At 34.4% G+C, this 18,873-nt stretch overlaps 1 protein-coding gene across 1 annotated transcript in view; it reads left to right on the top strand.

The window, feature by feature from the left end:
* STPG2 (sperm tail PG-rich repeat containing 2) overlaps positions 1–18,873 on the top strand; it is a gene marked incomplete at its 3' end in the record, with an annotated part of 294,294 nt that overhangs the window by 173,779 nt on the left and 101,642 nt on the right. The window contains 1 exon segment of the mRNA XM_065878286.1: positions 2,498–2,657. Within this exon segment, the coding sequence (XP_065734358.1) occupies positions 2,498–2,657 (160 nt within the window).

Raw genomic sequence — 18,873 nt, 5'->3', positions numbered from 1 at the left:
TTAAACTAAAAAATAAATTAAATAAATCTAAAATGGAATTTTTAATGTTCTGTGTCTTTTTGAATAACTGGCTGCCAGTTGAAAGGCTGGCATTTGAGCCTGTGACCTAGATTCATGTCTTAGGTTTTTAAAGTTAGACCAGGAAGATAAGACTCAGGTAATTTTGGCTTTTATGCTGGGACTCAGATTTTGCTGCAAAGCATGTGGAATTTCCCAAACACAGGAACAGGATTCAAGTACTGGGTTTAAAAAAAAGGATGAGAAATGTCTATTATATCCACTCATCATGTGCCTTCTCTGTGATGTACAAAGAATCACCAACAGAAATTTGATGATCTTATCTATACATACTATTTTTCCCTGAAATGGTGTGTAAAGTACTATATATAGGTATTGTTTAAGTTATTGCTTTTAAACAGGGTTTCAGATTTGTCTTACTAATCCTAGGAATTAATTAATGCCTAGAAAATTTATTTGACATATTAATCTCTTGGTCAGATAAAATGAGAGTTGAAGATGAGTAAGAAGAGCCTAGAAACATCAGTAAAGGACACAGGTAGGGAATAAGTTTTCAGAGAAGCATAAAAATGCTATAAAAAGATGTGGTCATGATGAGGGTAGTATATTTTCACTTGGTAGAGGAGCCAGTGAATCTAATGAAATTTAGGGTAGCTAGTTTGATGAAGTTTTCTAGAGGGGAACACACTATTGTTGAAGAAAACTGATCGCTTGTGCAGTTACTTACTTTTTCTTCGAGGCATTAAAAAAAAAAAAAAAGGTTCCTATGTGGTAGCAGCCAAACCCGTCAGTCATATCTAGGCTAGGAACTGGAAGAGGGACTAGGTGGTGACTCCAGGCAGGGTGCTAAGGGAAGCAAGAACAATAACAGCTTCTGATAAGAAAATGAAAATGCATAGTAGGGATAATCAAGATCTTTGTAAAGCTTTCCTAAATACTCGGAGTACATTGTACTCATGATTTCTTTGTGCCTTTGCACTCTCTTCTACTTTCCTTTCACATACCACAGAAGCAGCCCCGAAAGATCCAAAAGTCATCTTTGGAGCTATTGCTTCTATTGCTCATCCTCCGCCTACCTTTACTAAATGTACTCCTAATGCAGACAAGAAGCAAACAGCTGTTGACGTTTCTTAATTGACTTATAGATTGTGGCATTTGTGTTTGACACAGTACTTAAACCAGAAATATGGGGTTTCATGTAAGAATCTCCTCTGCTAGTCATGATCAGTACTTTTACTGTATTTAGTGATTCTTTGGAAGTGGGAGATAATGTTGTTGGCTTGTGCTTGAGGGTGATAATAGGGATATAAGGAACAAGAGAAAGTATGTTTTATAAAGTATGGCTCCTAGATGGACTTCAAAAGTTTGCTTTCTCAGTATCCAAATTTGTTTGAATTATTTGAAACATTAAAATTCTTCTCTGTTGGTCTAGACCCTGATTGTTCAGTCTTGTTTTTTACGTTGAAATTAGCTTTTGTAGAATAGTAAGATTAGCTAACCCTTTTGTAGAATCAGGAACTAATCTAAGTATTTTACTTGTTTTAACTCATTTAATCCTCACAGCAACCCAATGACATATGATATAAATTTTATAGTTTCCCCACTTACAGATGAGGACACTGGGGATCACAGAGGTTAAGCAGCTCTCTTAGGGTCCCACAGCAAGTAAGGAGCAGATACGTGGAACCAAAGAAGTCTAGTGCTAGAGTCTCTAACCTTAGCCACAATACAAGTCTCCTGCCTGCCAGAAAATCATTAAAACTTAAAAAGTTTGGTCTTTATACATAACACAGATGAACAGATTTGTTATATATATAATATGTTATGTTTTAAAATAATTAGAAGAAAATGAGTTTTATAAGTTTCCATTGAGGTAATTAGCTAATGGTTTCCAGGCATTAATTGTGCAACAAATATATGATATTTTTTATTTAATTTAGTTTAGAATTATTATTGTTATTAATATCCGTGTGGTTTATGTTGATTAAAAATGTTAATATAACTGTAGAGCACGTAAAGAGCCATAAGTGATGAAAGGGGAAGCCTTTTAACTTAATTGAAATCTATTAAAATGAAATAAGCAGTCTCATTTGTAGAATAAGTAAGGTGTGCTCACATAGGACAGTTAAGCAGGAATAGTTTTGCTGCTTAAGAAAACAAGTAATCACTGCTCTCATTTCTGTATAAAATTTGATTTTCATTATGAAATTTGAAAATTAGAGTTTGATCTATGTTATGAAGGCTATTTTTTTTTACGAATGTGAACCTATACTTCATAATTCTGTTTATTTTATCTTAAATTTTTACAAGTTAATTTAAGGAGGGCATAGATTTAGGGATACTCTTTTAAATTTCTATTTTTAATGGTTAATTAAAGAAAATTTTCATATTTTCTATTTTCATTGCTTAGTGTGACATATGCTATATCTTTTTGGAAATTCTCTATATGTTTATGCTAGTCCATTGAAATTTGTTTCAGGATGTTCCAGCACCAGGCACCTATGATGTTCAAAAATCATATGAGATGTCTCAAGTTCAGCATAAATACATGCCACCTCGTAGTTTGGTGGCTAGAATAAAACATGCCTCGTTTCTTAGCACAACTCGTCGGTGCCTGGACAAAATGAATGATGGGCCAGGTAAGTATAGACTGTCTTTTTAAAGAAATGGAAACAAAATCTAAAGTTTCTTTATTAAAATAGACAATTGTAAACATACATTTATCATGTCTCTTTTAAGTGTGCAGGACAAAAAAATAACCGCTTATTTAGTGAAAGATTTTAGATGTTTTTTCAACTGTAAGAAGATTTGTTTGGAGTTTTATGTCTTTTAATTTTACCAAAGACAATTTTACTAATTTTACTAAAGCTAATAAGTCATATCCTATTAGAGAAAAAAAAACAAACTCGTAATATGCTACAGTTATTAGAGGAGAAATAACTACTGATGTGGAAGATCAGTTGTATACAAGATATATATCATGCCAGTCTCACGGAATTACTTTAATTTTCCTCAAGTATTAACAAAGCAGCTATATAAAAGGTAAACATTTATTTGAGGGGTTGAAATTCCAAAAATAATTTTGATTTTTAAAATTGGGATTAGTTCATCTACTAGTAATGGCATTTTTATACTAAAATAGAATGAAATAACTTTCTCTGATAATGAAAATGAACCGGTAAGTAGATTATTTCACACAAGAGAATTAGATAAAGAATGGGAACAAGAGTTTTCAACAGCAATTTACAAATGTATTGCCATTAAGTAACCAAACTGTTGTAATGGATCTTTATGAGAGCATGAAGAGAAAAAATGAAACAGAATGGAGTTTTTAATGAAAAATCAAAGCGGGAGAATACGATGGGTCAAGCAAATAAGAATACTTGGGAGACCCTGAGATCCATAGAGACTTGCTTTATTTTTCACTGTCTTTCAGGAATCAAGTATATTACCAACTTAAAGGTCCATTTTAAGTCCAAATTTAGCTTTTCTTCTTTTCTTTTTCTTCTCTTGAGTTATTGTACCATTGTTGATTTTGTCAGGTTTTAGCTTTGTTTTGAAGTAGAATTCAAATTCCTTTACTATTGTCTCTGACCACACTCGTTACGTGGTCACCCAGAAATGGTGCAGGGAAATTAGTTCTTTGAAGCTTAGGTACTATCACTGTCACCGTGACCAAGCACGATCAATCAAGTAACAAATATCTATTCCAGAGTCTCTTAAAGTAGATTAGATTGATCTTCATATTTTCTGAAGATTTTTTTTCTCTTTGCCTTTACTCTTGTCTCCATAAAAATTATTATAGATGCAATGCATAGTAAGATCTTCAGTTAAGTTCCAGGATTGGCACTCTGACTTTTCATTGCTTCGGTGTTTAGCCTAGGGCAAGTAAATTCACGAATTGTTTCATTAGTTTCTATTTTACAAAAGTGAGATAATATTTGCCACCTACTTGGCTTTCAGGAGAATACTAAAGATTAATAAGACTGTATTTCAAAGTCATTTTCAGAACCGCTGAAGCTCCTTAGAAGTATAAAATCTTATTATAATGTGAAACATGTTTCTTCTTAATGCCAAGCCAACACTAGCTTCTGAAAGAATTTGGGACAGGGAAATATCTTCATTATGAAGACAGTTATTATTTGGAAGTCAAAGACATATGGACTGTCAAAGTCACTATACAAGTGTAAATTAGCCAGCTTGCTAAATGAAAAGAGCTTATCATAATAAGCCAATACTTCATTAAGTTTGCCATCCTGCATCTTACAGTAGCCTATAATTCAGATAAATGATAGCAGAAATCCCACATGCCTCTATAATCAACACATTAGAAAAAAACATGGATTTCTAAAGCTATTACCTGATGAGATGATTATGAAATCTGATTTCCTCTGACATATGTAGATACTGTGATAATTATAGGATTCATTCTTTTGAACTTAATCTGCTATCTTAAGGTATACAGTCCAAAATATGTCACTAACATAGATTTAATAGGTGACCAGGGCCAATTTAATTAATATCCATGCTTTGTTTTGGTAATTGAAGATTAACTTCTATTTGTCCTGTTACATTGATCCAATCAAGGAAAAGAAGTCAGGTGTGATATTATCAACTCTCTAAATAAATTCCTCCTTTTTTGTTAATTTTCATTTAGGTTAGGTTTTTTATTGATCAATATGACAAAAAAATTCTTGATTCTAAAATGAGAATAGGGCTTCCCTGGTGGCATAGTAGATAAGAATCCACCTGCCAATCCAGGGAACATGGGCTTGAGCCCTGGTCTGGGAAGATCCCACATGCCGCCGAGCAACTAAGCCGGTGTGCTACAACTACTGAGCCTGTGCTCTAGAGCCCACGAGCCACAACTACTGAGCCCATGCGTCACAACTACTGAAGCCCACACACCTAGAGCCCGTGCTCCACAACACGACAAGCCACCACAATGAGAAGCCCGTACACCGCAACAAAGAGTAGCCCCCACTCACCACAACTAGAGGAAGCCCGTGCACAGCAATGAAGACCCAATGCAGCCATAAATAAATAAATAAATAAATAAATAAATAAATAAAATGAGAATAGCCCATTTATATTTACAGTTCTTAATACCATTTAACTTTTGCTGGGTACAACTAGTATGTTAAGTCTTTTGATTTTTTAAAAAAATCATTGTTAAATAATCAAAAGGTACAGTGATAATAGTTCTGTTGGTTATACGCTTTGTGTCAATGTTTATCCTATGAATGATCTCCTTTACTATCATATCTTCTTAGAAATAAAATAAGAAAATAGTGGGGTCTTTTAACCCTATTATTTGTCATTTAAATATTGGTAATTTTGTTAAACCTTAATACCGGTGAGAAGAGCCTTTTTGGGTTTTATGTCAAATTATTTACAAGCCAGATAAAATTATTTTCTGTTATTATGTGTGTGTGTGCATGTATATATATGAAGCTATAAGATTGTTTGAATTAATTTGTAGAGCTTGATATGCTTATTTGTTCCTTGAGTCATGACATAACTAAGAAGAATTGAGTGCTTTGCCTTACAGAACTTAAAGAACATGTATATTGTTATCTTTCTACCTAGAATAGACTCATAGGCAAGTTAAAATTGATTACTGACTGTCGTATATTTGTAGGTAACAGTGTCAAGAACTGAGGTTGATAAAGGACCTAAGTTATGAGTTTGGTTGATATACGAATAGTATTCTTCTCATGAGACTCATATACTTAATAGGACATTCAATCACTCAACATTTTATAGCTGTGTATTTATTTCAAATTGTCTGAGAACTTTTATTAACAGTATTGAGGTGATTTTATTTTATTCAAATGAAGTCTTTGCAGACATTTAAGAAGTATAAAATTCATTTTCATTAGTCTAAACTAAAGAGGGAAGTAGTATATTTGCAGTCAGTATACCATACGCCATTAAATGTTGTGTAACCAATAAAAACACATTTGAATCATTTAATGAAGAAATTATTAAATGAGGTCTGTCACATTTTAAGCAATCTACTCTTATGCACCAAGTTTTTTTTTTTAACATCTTTATTGGAGTATAATTGCTTTACAATGGTGTGTTAGTTTCTGCTTTATAACAAAGTGAATCAGTTATACATATACATATATCCCCATATCTCTTCCCACTTGGGTCTCCCTCACTCCCACCCTCCCTATCCCACCCCTCTAGGTGGTCGCAAAGCACTGAGCTGATCTCCCTGTGCTATGCGGCTGCTTCCCACTAGCTAGCTATTTTACTATTTTAGCTATTTTATTTTTTATTTGGTAGTGTATATATGTAAATGCCACTCTCTCACTTTGTCCCAGCTTACCTTTCCCCCTCCCTGTGTCCTCAAGTCCATTCTCTAGTAGGTCTGCATCTTTATTCCCATCTTACCCCTAGGTTCTTCATAACCCTTTTTTTTTTTAAATTCCATATATATGTGTTAGCATATGGTATTTGTTTTTCTCTTTCTGACTTACTTCACTCTGTATGACAGACTCTAGGTCCATCCACCTCACTACGAATAATTCGATTTCATTTCTTTTTATGGCTGAGTAATAGTCCATTGTATATATGTGCCACATCTTCTTTATCCATTCATCTGTTGATGCACACTTAGGTTGCTTCCATGTCCTGGCTATTGTAAATAGAGCTGCAGAGAACATTGTATGCACCAAGTTTTAATTCATGGACATGTAAATGACTTTGTGATTGATCTAGCTCAGGTAAAGTAAAATTGTTGAGTGGAAAAGAATTAAACATTATCTCTCATAGTGATCTGTTTTTGGACATTTAGAGGAGAAAAATACTCATCAAATTTAAAAAGAAAATGAAGAAAACTTTGAGAGTGGAAAATTGGGCACTCTCCTACAACATGGTGGAAGTATAAGTTGATATCAGTGATTGTCAAGGGCAGGCTGGCAGAATGTTTCAAATATACATGCCATTTAACCCTAAAATTCTCCTTCTGGGATTACCCTAAAAAATAATTAATAGTATGTCCAGAGTTTTAAGCATCAAGTATATTCATCCAAGAATACTAATAATGAAGTTTTTTATGTCCTAAATGAAAGAAAAACGGGGTTTAGTTAACTCTGATGTAAAAACTGAAGTGTCCTATGAAAAATTTTTAAATGGTATATATTGCTTAAACCTGATAACAAGATAGGATTCATTTGACCAATCATTTAACCAATCATTTAACAAATATGCACAAATATGCACACATTAGCAGTGTTCCAGGGACTTGTGATAGAGCAGTGAACAAAATATAAATGTTGTTTCATAGAGCAAAGTTTTAGGATGGAGACATTTAATAAATGAAGAAATAGACCAATAGATTGATAGATGAGGGAAGGAAGAGAAAGAAAAAGAATGAATACTAGGTGGCTATAAATGCTATGGAGAAAAATAAGAGAAAAGGAGGACTGGGAGTTCATTATGGGTTCTGCATCAATTTCAAAAATGTTATCGGTGAAGACCTCACTTAGAAAATGATCTGTGATTAAATAGCCTTACGGTGGTAAAAGTACAGATTGTGTTTTGCTTTTTAATTGTGAGGGTGCCTACACAGAACAACAGGTTTTCAATGTAGACAAAACAGCGCTCTATTGAAAGAAGATGCCATCTAGGACTCTCATAGGTAGAGAGAAGTCAGTGCCTGGCTCCAAAACTTCAAAGAGCAGGCTGACTCTCTTGTTAGGGGCTAATGCAGCTGGTGACTAAGTTGTACCCAATGCTCATTTACCTTTCCAAAAACCCTAGGGCCCTTAGGAATTATGCTATATCTATTCTGCCTGTGCGCTATAAATGGAATAACAAAGCCTAGATGACTGCATATCTGTTAACAACGTGGCTTGCTGAATATTTGAAGCCCACTGCTGAGACCTACTGCTCAGAAAGAAAAGATTCCTTTCAAAATATTACTGCTCATTGACAATGTACCTGGTCACCCAAGAGCTCTGATGGAGATGTTCAATGAGATTAATGATGTTTTTAAGCCTGCTAATACAACATTAATTCTGCAGCCCATGGATCAAGGAGTAATTTTGAGTTTCAAGTCTTATTATTTAAGAAATACATTTCATAAGGACCTAGCTGCCATAGGTAGTGATTCTTCTGATGGATCTGAACAAAGTCAATTAAAAACCTTCTGGAAAGGATTCATCATCCTAAATACCAGTAAGAACATTTGTGATTCATGGGAAGAGGTGAAAACATCAACCTTAACAGGAGTTTGTAAGACCTAGATTTCAACCCTCAGGATGACTTTGAGGGATTCAAGACTTCAGTGGAGGAAGGAACTGCAATCATGGTAGCAATAGTAAAAAAACTAGAATTAGAAATGGAGCCTGAAAATGTGACTGAATTGCTGCAATCTCATGATAAATCTTTAACAGATGGGGAGTTGCTTCATATGAATGAACACAGAAGGTGTTTTTTTTAAAAGATGGAATCTACTCCTGGTGAAGATGCTGTGAAAATTATTGAAAGGATTTTGAATATTACATAAACTTATTTGATAAAGTAGCAGCAAGGTTTGAGAGGACTGACTCCAATTGTGAAAGAGGTTCTACTGTGGGTAAAATGCTATCAAACAGCCTTGCATGGTGTAGAGAAATCATTCATGAAAGGTAGAATCAATCTATATGCCAGACTTTATTGTTGTCTTATGTTAAGAAATTGCTGCAGCCACCCCAATCTTTAGCACCCACCACCCTGATCAGTCAGCAGCGTCAACATTGAGGCAAGACCCTCTACCAGCAGAAAGATTACAACTTGCTGAAGGCTCAGATGATGGTTTAGCAGTTTTTAGTGATAAAGAATTTTTTAGTTAAGATATGTGCATTCTTTTAGACATAATGCTACTGCACTCTTAACAGACTACAGTGTAACGTAAGCATAACTTTGTATGCACTGGGAAAGCAAAAAATTTGTGTGACTCACTTTATCAAGATATTCTTTTATTGCAGTGTTTTGGAGCTAAACCCACAATATCTCTGAGGTATGCTTGTGTATAGAGGAGAGCTTATCTCAAACATCTTGTAAGTTTGGCATTGTATAATGGAATGAATTATAAATTGATAAAACAAAAAGTCCACATGGTTTTAAACATTATTATGTCAACTTGAACTAAGAGGAATGGACACAATATATAAAATAAAAAGACTTGGACTCTTGAATTTCTGTAGGTAGGAAGTTGGCTGAAAAAACTACCTAGTTGCAAACATGGGCTACTTTTTATGGAAAAGGAAAGATAACTTAGAGGACGGAACCAAGAACCCACAGAATGGAGTTGTTGAACATACTATACTGAACAACTCTTTGGAAGTAGGACTGAACCCTCATCTATGAACTGGCAACTTGTGCCCATCTGGATTTGAAGTGCTGTGCAACTGTAAGTGCTATGCCTCTCCTGTTTTTCCCCCTTTGAACAGATGTGTTTTAGCATTTATTTTTTGACTGTTATACGATTAGCCTGATAATTTGTCTCTTTAGTTGAAGGTCTTTAGATTGAAAGGAACAGTATTCAAAAGGATGCACTAGAAGAACTACAACAGGGGAGTCTCATTCACATCTGAACTAGAATTAGATGACAAGACCCTGGACTTTGAGTTAATGCCATAATGGGATGAAATCTTGGAGTCTTCAGAGCAGGCTTGCTTGAGTTTTGCATGTGGGAGACGTGAAATCTTGTGGCTGGAGAGTGGACAGTAGCAGAATGTGTTTTCCAAAGATATTTGCCACTGGATATTTCATCCTCTGTGTTCTTCACACAGCGCAGTGTTGACACTGCTCTCATTGGGTATTGGAGTTTATTTCTGGTTTCCTAGTGGACTTTTCATACTACCTTGACCAATAGAGTATGGCAGAACAGTTGCTATGTGACTTCTGAGGCTAAATCATAAAAATTTCTTGCACTTCTGGATGGTCCTCTTGGAATGCCCCTTCTTGAATGTAGCCACCATGATGTGCAAAAGCCAATCAGCCAGGGAGAGGCCCATGAAGAGGAACAGGGAGCCTCGGTCCTCTTCCTGGGAGAGCCCCAGCCAGCAGCCAGCACCCAGCACAGACTTGCCAGCCATGGAAGTGAGCAGCAGTGGGAGTGGAGCCTCCAGCCTTCAGTCAAGTGCCCCAGATGACAGTCTGTATGGCCAAGATGAGGCTTTCTCTTTGAGGCATGTCCAAAGTGCAAATTTATGAATAAAATAAATGACTATTGTCATTTTAAGCCATTAGTTTTGGAGACTAGTTCTTTATGCAGCAATAGATAACCAGAACAAATTCTAAACAAAGAAAAAAAACAAGTGAAAGCAGACATAGTTGAAAGTAAAAATATGGAATAATTGGACTGCCGGGCAAAACAAGACTAGAGTATAAGTTCTTTTTAAAAAATTTTTCTTGAAGTACAGTTGATTTACAATGTTGTGTTAATTTCTACTGTACAGCAAAGTGATTCAGTTATATATTCTTTCTCATATTCTTTTCCATTATGGTTTATCACAGGTTATTGAATATAGTTCCCTGTGATATACATGGTACTTTAAGTATATAAAGTACCTTGTTCTTTATCCACCCTATATGTAATAGTTTGCATCTGCTAATCCCAAACTCCCAGTCCTTTCCTCCCCCAACCCCTGCCTCCCTTGGCAACTGGTAAAGGATTGAGAGAAACAAGAATTGGAAGGGTTGGAAGCCCAGCAAGCGTGCAGTCTGAGGCAAAGTCCTGCAGAGGGTAACCTAGCTTTAGCTTGATCTCAAAGGGGATACTTGCAGTGTAAGCTATACCTGAAAGTTGTCCTACCCAGAAGCAAAAGTGCTGAAGCTTTCATACTCCTATATCAATCAATCATTGATAAAGGGCTGCCCTGGGGGCACGTAAATTCCCATGCAGGTCTGGATCTCTATGTTTATGGACAAACTGGGCTGCTGACAGCATTCCTCTGAAAAAGAGCTATAGGTGCTGGCTGCTGGAAGGAAAAGCACACAATAGCTGGAGGTGTGTAAAATGTACTGAAAGGAATCTGAGAAATCTGGATGGAGCACTGACATTATCAACTTACCTGAAATTTAATAGTCAACAAATATTGTAAGGTTATACTCTGGCCTTTCACTGTGTTGGATACAATGTTTTTGGAAATGCAAAAGGAAATTCAGTTTAATAAAATATTTGTAAGATGAGTTAATCAACAATTTCTCTTTTTAAGGGTTTTTTGTTTTCTTTTCCCCAAGGACTGGACCTTGGAAGGAATTTAACAAAATGTACCTTGGAAAGTCTAAAATTAATAATCTAAGCATGATGACTGCTAGAATAATCCATTGTTTGACATTTAAAATAAATATACTCAAAGTATTTTTTGTTATTTCATTTTATCATAATAACGTAAGTTAATAAAGTAAAACAAATAAATTACCTCTCAACAAAAGTGAGGAATTATAACTGGACAGACTTGCCTTCTATGGTGTCAGTTATTTGATGTCATTCTTTAATTAATGTATTCATTCATTCAATAAATGTAATGAGCAGCTAATTTGTACCAGACAGTACCTAAATTTCTGAAAGTAATTAAAAAAAAAGATATTTCCTGCATTAATGGAGTTTAAAATACAAGCCTTTTAAGAGTAACATGCAATTATAATTTGTCTATATTTTATAGTTTTATAATTTTAAATTCTGTTTATCATCAGTTCTTAAATACTTGGGATACTTTTTTTTCTATTCATTAGAACACAAGTAAAAATATTTTCTGAGAGTATTTTAATGTTTAATATAAACACACAGTTGTACTCACCATAAAAAACAAAATATATTGGTTCTAAATATCAATAATGTTTTGTGTGTCCAGAGAGGCTACTATATCCTGTTACTATTTTTATTCTTTGTGAGCTCGTATTTGTATGTTGTAATATAATGGTGTGAGTATATATTGTTCTTTCTTGAGCACATTCTATTGAAAACAACTTGATGTACTGGGATAAAAATGGACTCTAGATTCTAACAGAATGCATTCTAATTGGGGCTTATTTATGAGCTGAATGACTCTAAGCAAGTAATTCACCTTTCAGAGCCATAGTTTCTCAACTGATAAAAGAAAACAATTGATATCTATTTCATAAAGTTGTTGTAAAGCTTAAATTCGCTTATATGTGGAACCTAAAAAATAAAACAAACTAGTGAATATAACAAAAAAGAAACAGACTCATAGATATAGAGAACAAACTAGTGTGGAGAGGGAAAGGGGGATGGGCAAGATAGGGGAAGAAGATTAAAAGGTAAGAGCTACTTGGTATAAAATAAATAAGATACAAGGGTGTAATGTACAGCATAGGTAATATATCCAATATTTTATAGTAACTGTAAATGGAGTATAATCTTTAAAAATTGTGGATCACTATGTTATACACCTGAAACTTAAATAACACTGTAAATCAAATACACTTCAGTTAAAAAAAAATGGATTTAAAGCTCCTAGCATAGTACTTATAACATAGTAAGTGCTCGGTAATGTCAATTTATTTCTCTTCAACTCTTCTGTACTGTTTTTAGTTTGATCCTGCATCATTATAGAATGTTATTTAAGAAAAGATGCTGGTAATAAGATTCAGGGGGCTTAAGTAGAAGCAGGAAGACAAAGAGCAAGGTAGTGCAACAAAGATAGTACAGTAGCTTGGAAAAAGGTGGTAGTGGTGACAGGGTTAAGATATATATATATATATATATATATATACACACACACACATATATATATGTAAAACAGAATTTGTTATCGTATATGGAGATGAAGGAAAGATGACTACACAGTTTTTGACTTGATCAACTGGTTTTGCTGGGATGACTGGTGGGGAGGATTTTTTAGGGGTAATGTAGAGTGGGAAATATGCTCTGTTTTGGACATGTTACATTTAAGAGTCTCCTTGAATTTTAAATTGCAGTTTGGGTATATGAATTACAAACTTCAGGGATAAGATCGGGACTGACAGTGAAAAATAGGGAATCATCAAGTATAGATGACATTAAGTCCATGAGACTGCAGGAGATCTTCTAGGGAAGTCAGGAGGAAAAGAGGGCAGAGATCTGAGCTCTCAGCATTACAACTTTCAGAGGTTAATATGAGGAGGAAGAACAAATAAAGACTAGATGTATATTTTGTTGTACAGTTTTTTAAAAGTTTTTAAATCGTTTTTAAAACTATTAGAATCAAATCAATGAATATTTTAGTGAACTGGAAAACCCATATAACCTAATCCAATGTTCAAATTATTTATTCCAATCCATTGTACAAAATAATTATGAGCAACTACTTAGACACACTAGATTAAAATCACTTTTATAATTTCCAATTTTAGAAATAAATGTAGAATAGACTATAAATATGATTTCACTTATCAAAAACATTTCTATAAATTCGAAGGAAATATTTAGAGAATAGTTTGAAGTCTATCTATAAACTAGTATAAAATATTCAAGTAGGAATAAAAGACTTGAAAATCAGCTCTCAGAATATAACAGGCTACAAGTGCTTCTTTGAATTTTAGGCCATTACAAGTAAAGAGCTGGTAATATATGAGGAAGTAAGATAAATATATACATATAGATATAAAATTTGATTCATCTTTGCATTCTTAATAATTACCACTTCTTTTTTTTTAATTTTTTTTTTTTAATTTATTTATTTTTGGCTGTGTTGGGTCTTCGTTACTGTGCGAGGGCTTTCTCTATTTGCGGCAAGCAGGGGCCGCTCTTCATCGCGGTGCGCGGGCCTCTCACTATTGCGGCCTCTGTTGTTGCTGAGCACAGGCTCCAGACGCGCAGGCTCAGTAGTTGTGCCTCACGGGCCTAGTTGCTCCGTGGCATGTGGGATCTTCCCAGACCACGGCTTGAACCCGTGCCCCCTGCATTGGCAGGCAGATTCTCAACCACTGTGCCACCAGGGAAGCCCCTATAATTACCACTTCTTATGGTTAGAAAGGTTAATTAGTATTTATTTTTATATTTGACCCTGCATTTAACTATTTAGGAATGTGATATTTCTTGGCATTGTAATTTTTCAACCTTTGATTAATTTTCCAGTTTATTAACTTATATTTATACTTCTTGTCCCTAAAAAAGTTATGTTATTTTAAGGAGAGAACAAATGAATATATAAACTGATATTTGCCATCATAATTCTTGTTCTTAGGAAAAAATAAGGGTATTATACCAGCCTTTAATAAAGTTTTAAAAATTTGCTGGTGATTCATAGGTTTTTTAAGCCACAAACTCAGTGGCTTAAACCAACCCTCATTTATTAGCTCACAGTTCCGTATGTCAGAAGTCTGGACAGCTCTGTGAGGTTATATGCTTAGCTTCTCAAAAGGTTGAAATCAAAGTGTTGGTGAAACTGAACTCTTATCTGGGGGTTCCAGGAAAAAATCTGTTCCCACATTCATTCAGGTCGTTGGCGGAATTAAATTCTTTGTGGTTTTAAGATTGAGGTCCCTGTTTCTTTGCTGGCAGTCAGCCAGTGGGACACGGAGCTCTGAAAGGCTGTCTGCATTCCTTGGCTCATGGCTTTCTCTATCCTCAAGCTAGTAGAGGCACATCAAAATCTTATGCTTCAAATCTCTTGACTTCCTCATCTGCCACTAGCCAGAGAAAACTCTCTGCTTTTAAAGGATTCACCTGATTGGGTCAGGTTAATCCAGATAATCTCCATATTTTAAGATCAGCTGACTGGTACTTCAATAATATTGACAAAAATCCCTTCATAGTAGTAGATAGATTAGTGGTTGTTTGGGTAACCAGGGGATGGGAATCTTGGAATGATGTCTTTAAAATTCTGCTTATCACAATTAGTTTACTCAATTACAGTGAACACATTCCTATAATTTTTCCTTCTTTTGATCTCATTATATCTTTAGTTTCTATGTACATAGGACTTGAGATATCTCCATCTCAGTGCTGGTTAAGACATTAATTTTTGTGTTTCTTTTCTTCCATATTTTACTTGGGTTTTAAATTTTAAATGGTCAGTTTTAGATACTTTTTATTTTCCAATTATGCTGTCTAATCTACCATTTAAAAGCATTTGTTCTGTTGTTTTCTCTGTTACTGAGAAAGTATTTTAAAATATGCCATTAAGATATTGGAGTTTCTAGTAGTTCAGTCAGTTTTTGCTTTATATATTTTGAGGCTATGTTTTTAAATGTTTTAACTTCCTGGGAAGGGAAGTTTTAAGTATCTCTATATGTAGTGTTTGCTTTTTCTCTTTTTTTTCTTTTTTCTTGACAGTATGTGTATGTGCATGTGTACATTCTGATATTAATGAAACTATATAAACTTTCTTTGGTTTAGTGCTTTTAAGATATATCATCTTTTTATCCTTTTACTTTCAACCTTTATGCATCCTTATGTTTTTGTTTTTTCTGTGTAAATAATTTTGGTCTTTTTAAATCCAATTTAAAAATTTTATCTATTAGAACTTTTTAGTAAATTTAAATTTAAGAATTTTATTGATATAATTGAGTAAAATTCTTGATAAATCATCCTTGATTTATCAAAGTCAAGTACAATTGTTATTTTTACCTTATTCCTAGACAATGCAAGAACACTAGAGCATTTCAATTCCAGTTACCCTTTTCCTCATTTTCTGCTATTATTTTCATGTATTTTGATTCATTAATATCTTAAACTCAAAGAGGTCATTATTGTTTTATACAGGTGGTCAATTACCTTACAGGTTTATCCATTTACACATCTGTGATTTCACTGCTTCATATTCTTTTCATTCACGATGCCATCTATGATCAATTACCTTCTGTCTGAAATGTATCCTTCTGTCTGAAGTAATTCTTTTAGAGTGGATCCACTAGTGGATAATTATCTTTGTTCTTTTTTAATATGTTGAAAATATTTTAAAATATATTTTTGGACTAAAATTTTATGTTGAGGAGGGAGGAGATATGGGGATATATGTATATGTATAGCTGATCTACTTTGTTATAAAGCAGAAACTAACATACCATTGTAAAGCAATTATACTCCAACAAAGATGTTAAAAAAATTTTTTTTATGCTGACAGTCACTGTTCAACACTTTATAATTATCATTTAATTGTATTTTAGCTTCCATTATTTCAGTGTAGAATTCAGAAACATCTAAATATTGATTCTTTGAAGATAATATATATTTGTTCTCAAGATCATACACCATGATCAAGTGGGATTTATCCCAGGGATGCAAGGATTTTTCAGTATCTTCAAATCAATCAGCATGATACACCACATCAACAAATTGAAAAATAAAAACCATATGATCTTCTCAATAGAAGCAGAAAAAGATTTCAACAAAATTCAATACCCATTTATGATAAAACTCTCCAGAAAATGGGCATAGAGGGAACATACCTCAACCTAATAAAGGCCATATACAACAAACCTACAGCTAACATCATACTCAACAGTGAAAAGCTGAACACATTTCCTCTAAGATCAGGAACAAGACAAGGATGTCCACTCTCACCACTTTTATTCAACATAGTTTTGGAAGTCCTAGCTGTGGCAATCAGAGAAGACAGAGAAATAAAGGAATACAAATTGGAAAAGAAGAAGTTAAACTGTCACTCTTTGCAGATTCCATGATACTATACATCGAAAATCCTGAAGATGCTACCAGAAAACCACTACAGTTCATCAATAAACCTGGTAAAGTTGCAGGATACAAAATTAATGCACAGAAATCTGTTGCATTTCTATACACTAAAAACAAAAGATCAGAAAGAGGAATTCAAGAAACAGTCCCATTTACCGTCACATCAAAAATAATAAAATACCTAAGAATAAACCTATCTAAGGAGGCAACATACCTGTACTCTGAAAACTATTAGACCCTGATGAAAGAAATCGAAGATGACACAAACAGATGGAAAGATATACCATGTTCTTGAATTGGAAGAATCAATATTGTCAAAATGACTATACTACCCAAGGCAATCTACAGATTCAATTAAATCCCTATCAAATTACCAATGACATTTTTCACAGAACTAGAACAAAAAGTCTTAAAATTTGAATGGAGACAAAAAGTACTCCAAATAGCCAAAGCAATCTTGAGAAAGAAAAATGGAGCTGGAGGAATCAGGCTTCCTGGCTTCAGACTATAAAACAATGCTACAGTCATCAAAGCAGTATGGTACTGGCACAAAAATAGACATATAGATCAATGGAACAGGATAGAAAGCCCAGAAATAAACCCATGCACCTATGGTCAATTAATCTACAACAAAGGAGGCAAGACTATTCAGTGGTGGAAAGACAGTCTATTCAACACATGGTGCTGGGAAAACTGGACAGCTACATGTAACAAAAGGAAATTAGATCATTCTTTAGCATCATACACAAAAATAAGCTCAAAATGGATTAAAGACCTAACTGTGAGACTGGACACTATAAAACTAGAGGAAAACAGGTAGAACACTCTCTGACATAAATTGCAGCAATATCTTTTTCAATCTGTCTCCCAGAGTAAGGGAAATAAAAATAAACAAATGGGACCTACTTAAACTCAAAAGCTTTTGCACAACAAAGGAAACCATAAAAAAAAAAAAAACGAAAAGTCATCCCACAGTTTTGGGAGGTAATATTTGCAAATGATGTGTCTGACAGGGATTAGTCTCCAGAATTTACAAGCAGCTCATGTGACTTAATATCATCAAAACAAACAACCCAATCAAAAAATGGGCAGAAGACCTAAATAGACATTTCTCCAAAGAAGACATACAGATGGCCAAGAAGCACATGAAAAGACGTTCCACATTGCTAATTATTAGAGAAATGCAAATCAAAACTATGATGAGATATCACCTGAAACCAGTCAAAATGGCTATCATCAAAAAATCCACAAACAATAAATGCTGGAGAGGGTGTGGAGAGAAGGGAACCCTCTTGCACTGCTGGTGGGAATGTAAATTGGTGCAGCAACCATGGAGAACAGTATGGAGGTTCCTTAAAAAACTAAACATAGATCTACCATATGACCCAGCAAACCCACTCCTGGGCATGTATCCAGAGAAAAACATGGTCTGAAAGGATACATGCACTCCAATGTTCATTGCAGCACTGTTTACAATAGCCAAGACATGGAAGCAACCTAAATGTCCATCAACAGACAAATGGATAAAGAAGATGTGGTACATATATACGATGGAATATTACTCATCCATTAAAAAGGATGAAATAATGCCATTTGCAGCAACATGGATGGACCTAGAGATTGTCATACCGAGTGAAGAAAGTGAGACAGAAAGAAATATCGTATGAAATCGTTTATATGCAAAATCTAAAAAGAAATGATACAAATTAACTTATCCACAAAACAGAAACAGATTCACAGACTTAGAGAAAGAACTTATGGTTACCAGGGGGGAAGGGATAGTTAGGGAGTTTGAGATTGACATGTACACACTGCCATATTTAAAAAGGATAACCAACAAGGACCTACTGTACAGCACAGGGAACTCTGCTCAATGCTATGTGGCAGCCTGGATGGAAGGGGAGTTTGGGGGAGAATGGATACATGTATATGTATGGCTGAGTTGCTTTGCTGTGCACCTGAAACTATCACAGCATTGTTAATCGGCTATACTCCAATATAAAATGAAAAGTTAAAAAAAGATGCTTTTTTAAAAATGTTTTTTATTGTGGCAAAAGTCACATAATATAAAACATGTTATTTTAACCATATTTAACTGTACAGTTTAGTGGTACTAAGTACATTCACATTGTTGTGCAACCCTCACCATCATCTGTCTCCAGAATTTTTCACCTTCCTAAACTGAAACTCTGTCCCCATTAAACACTAACTCCCCA

The sequence above is a fragment of the Phocoena phocoena genome, chromosome 5 (assembly GCF_963924675.1).
Source record: "Phocoena phocoena chromosome 5, mPhoPho1.1, whole genome shotgun sequence".
NCBI lineage: Eukaryota > Metazoa > Chordata > Mammalia > Artiodactyla > Phocoenidae > Phocoena > Phocoena phocoena.
The sequence above is the reverse complement of the archived record's forward strand: the minus strand, read 5'-3'. Positions and strand labels throughout refer to the sequence as shown.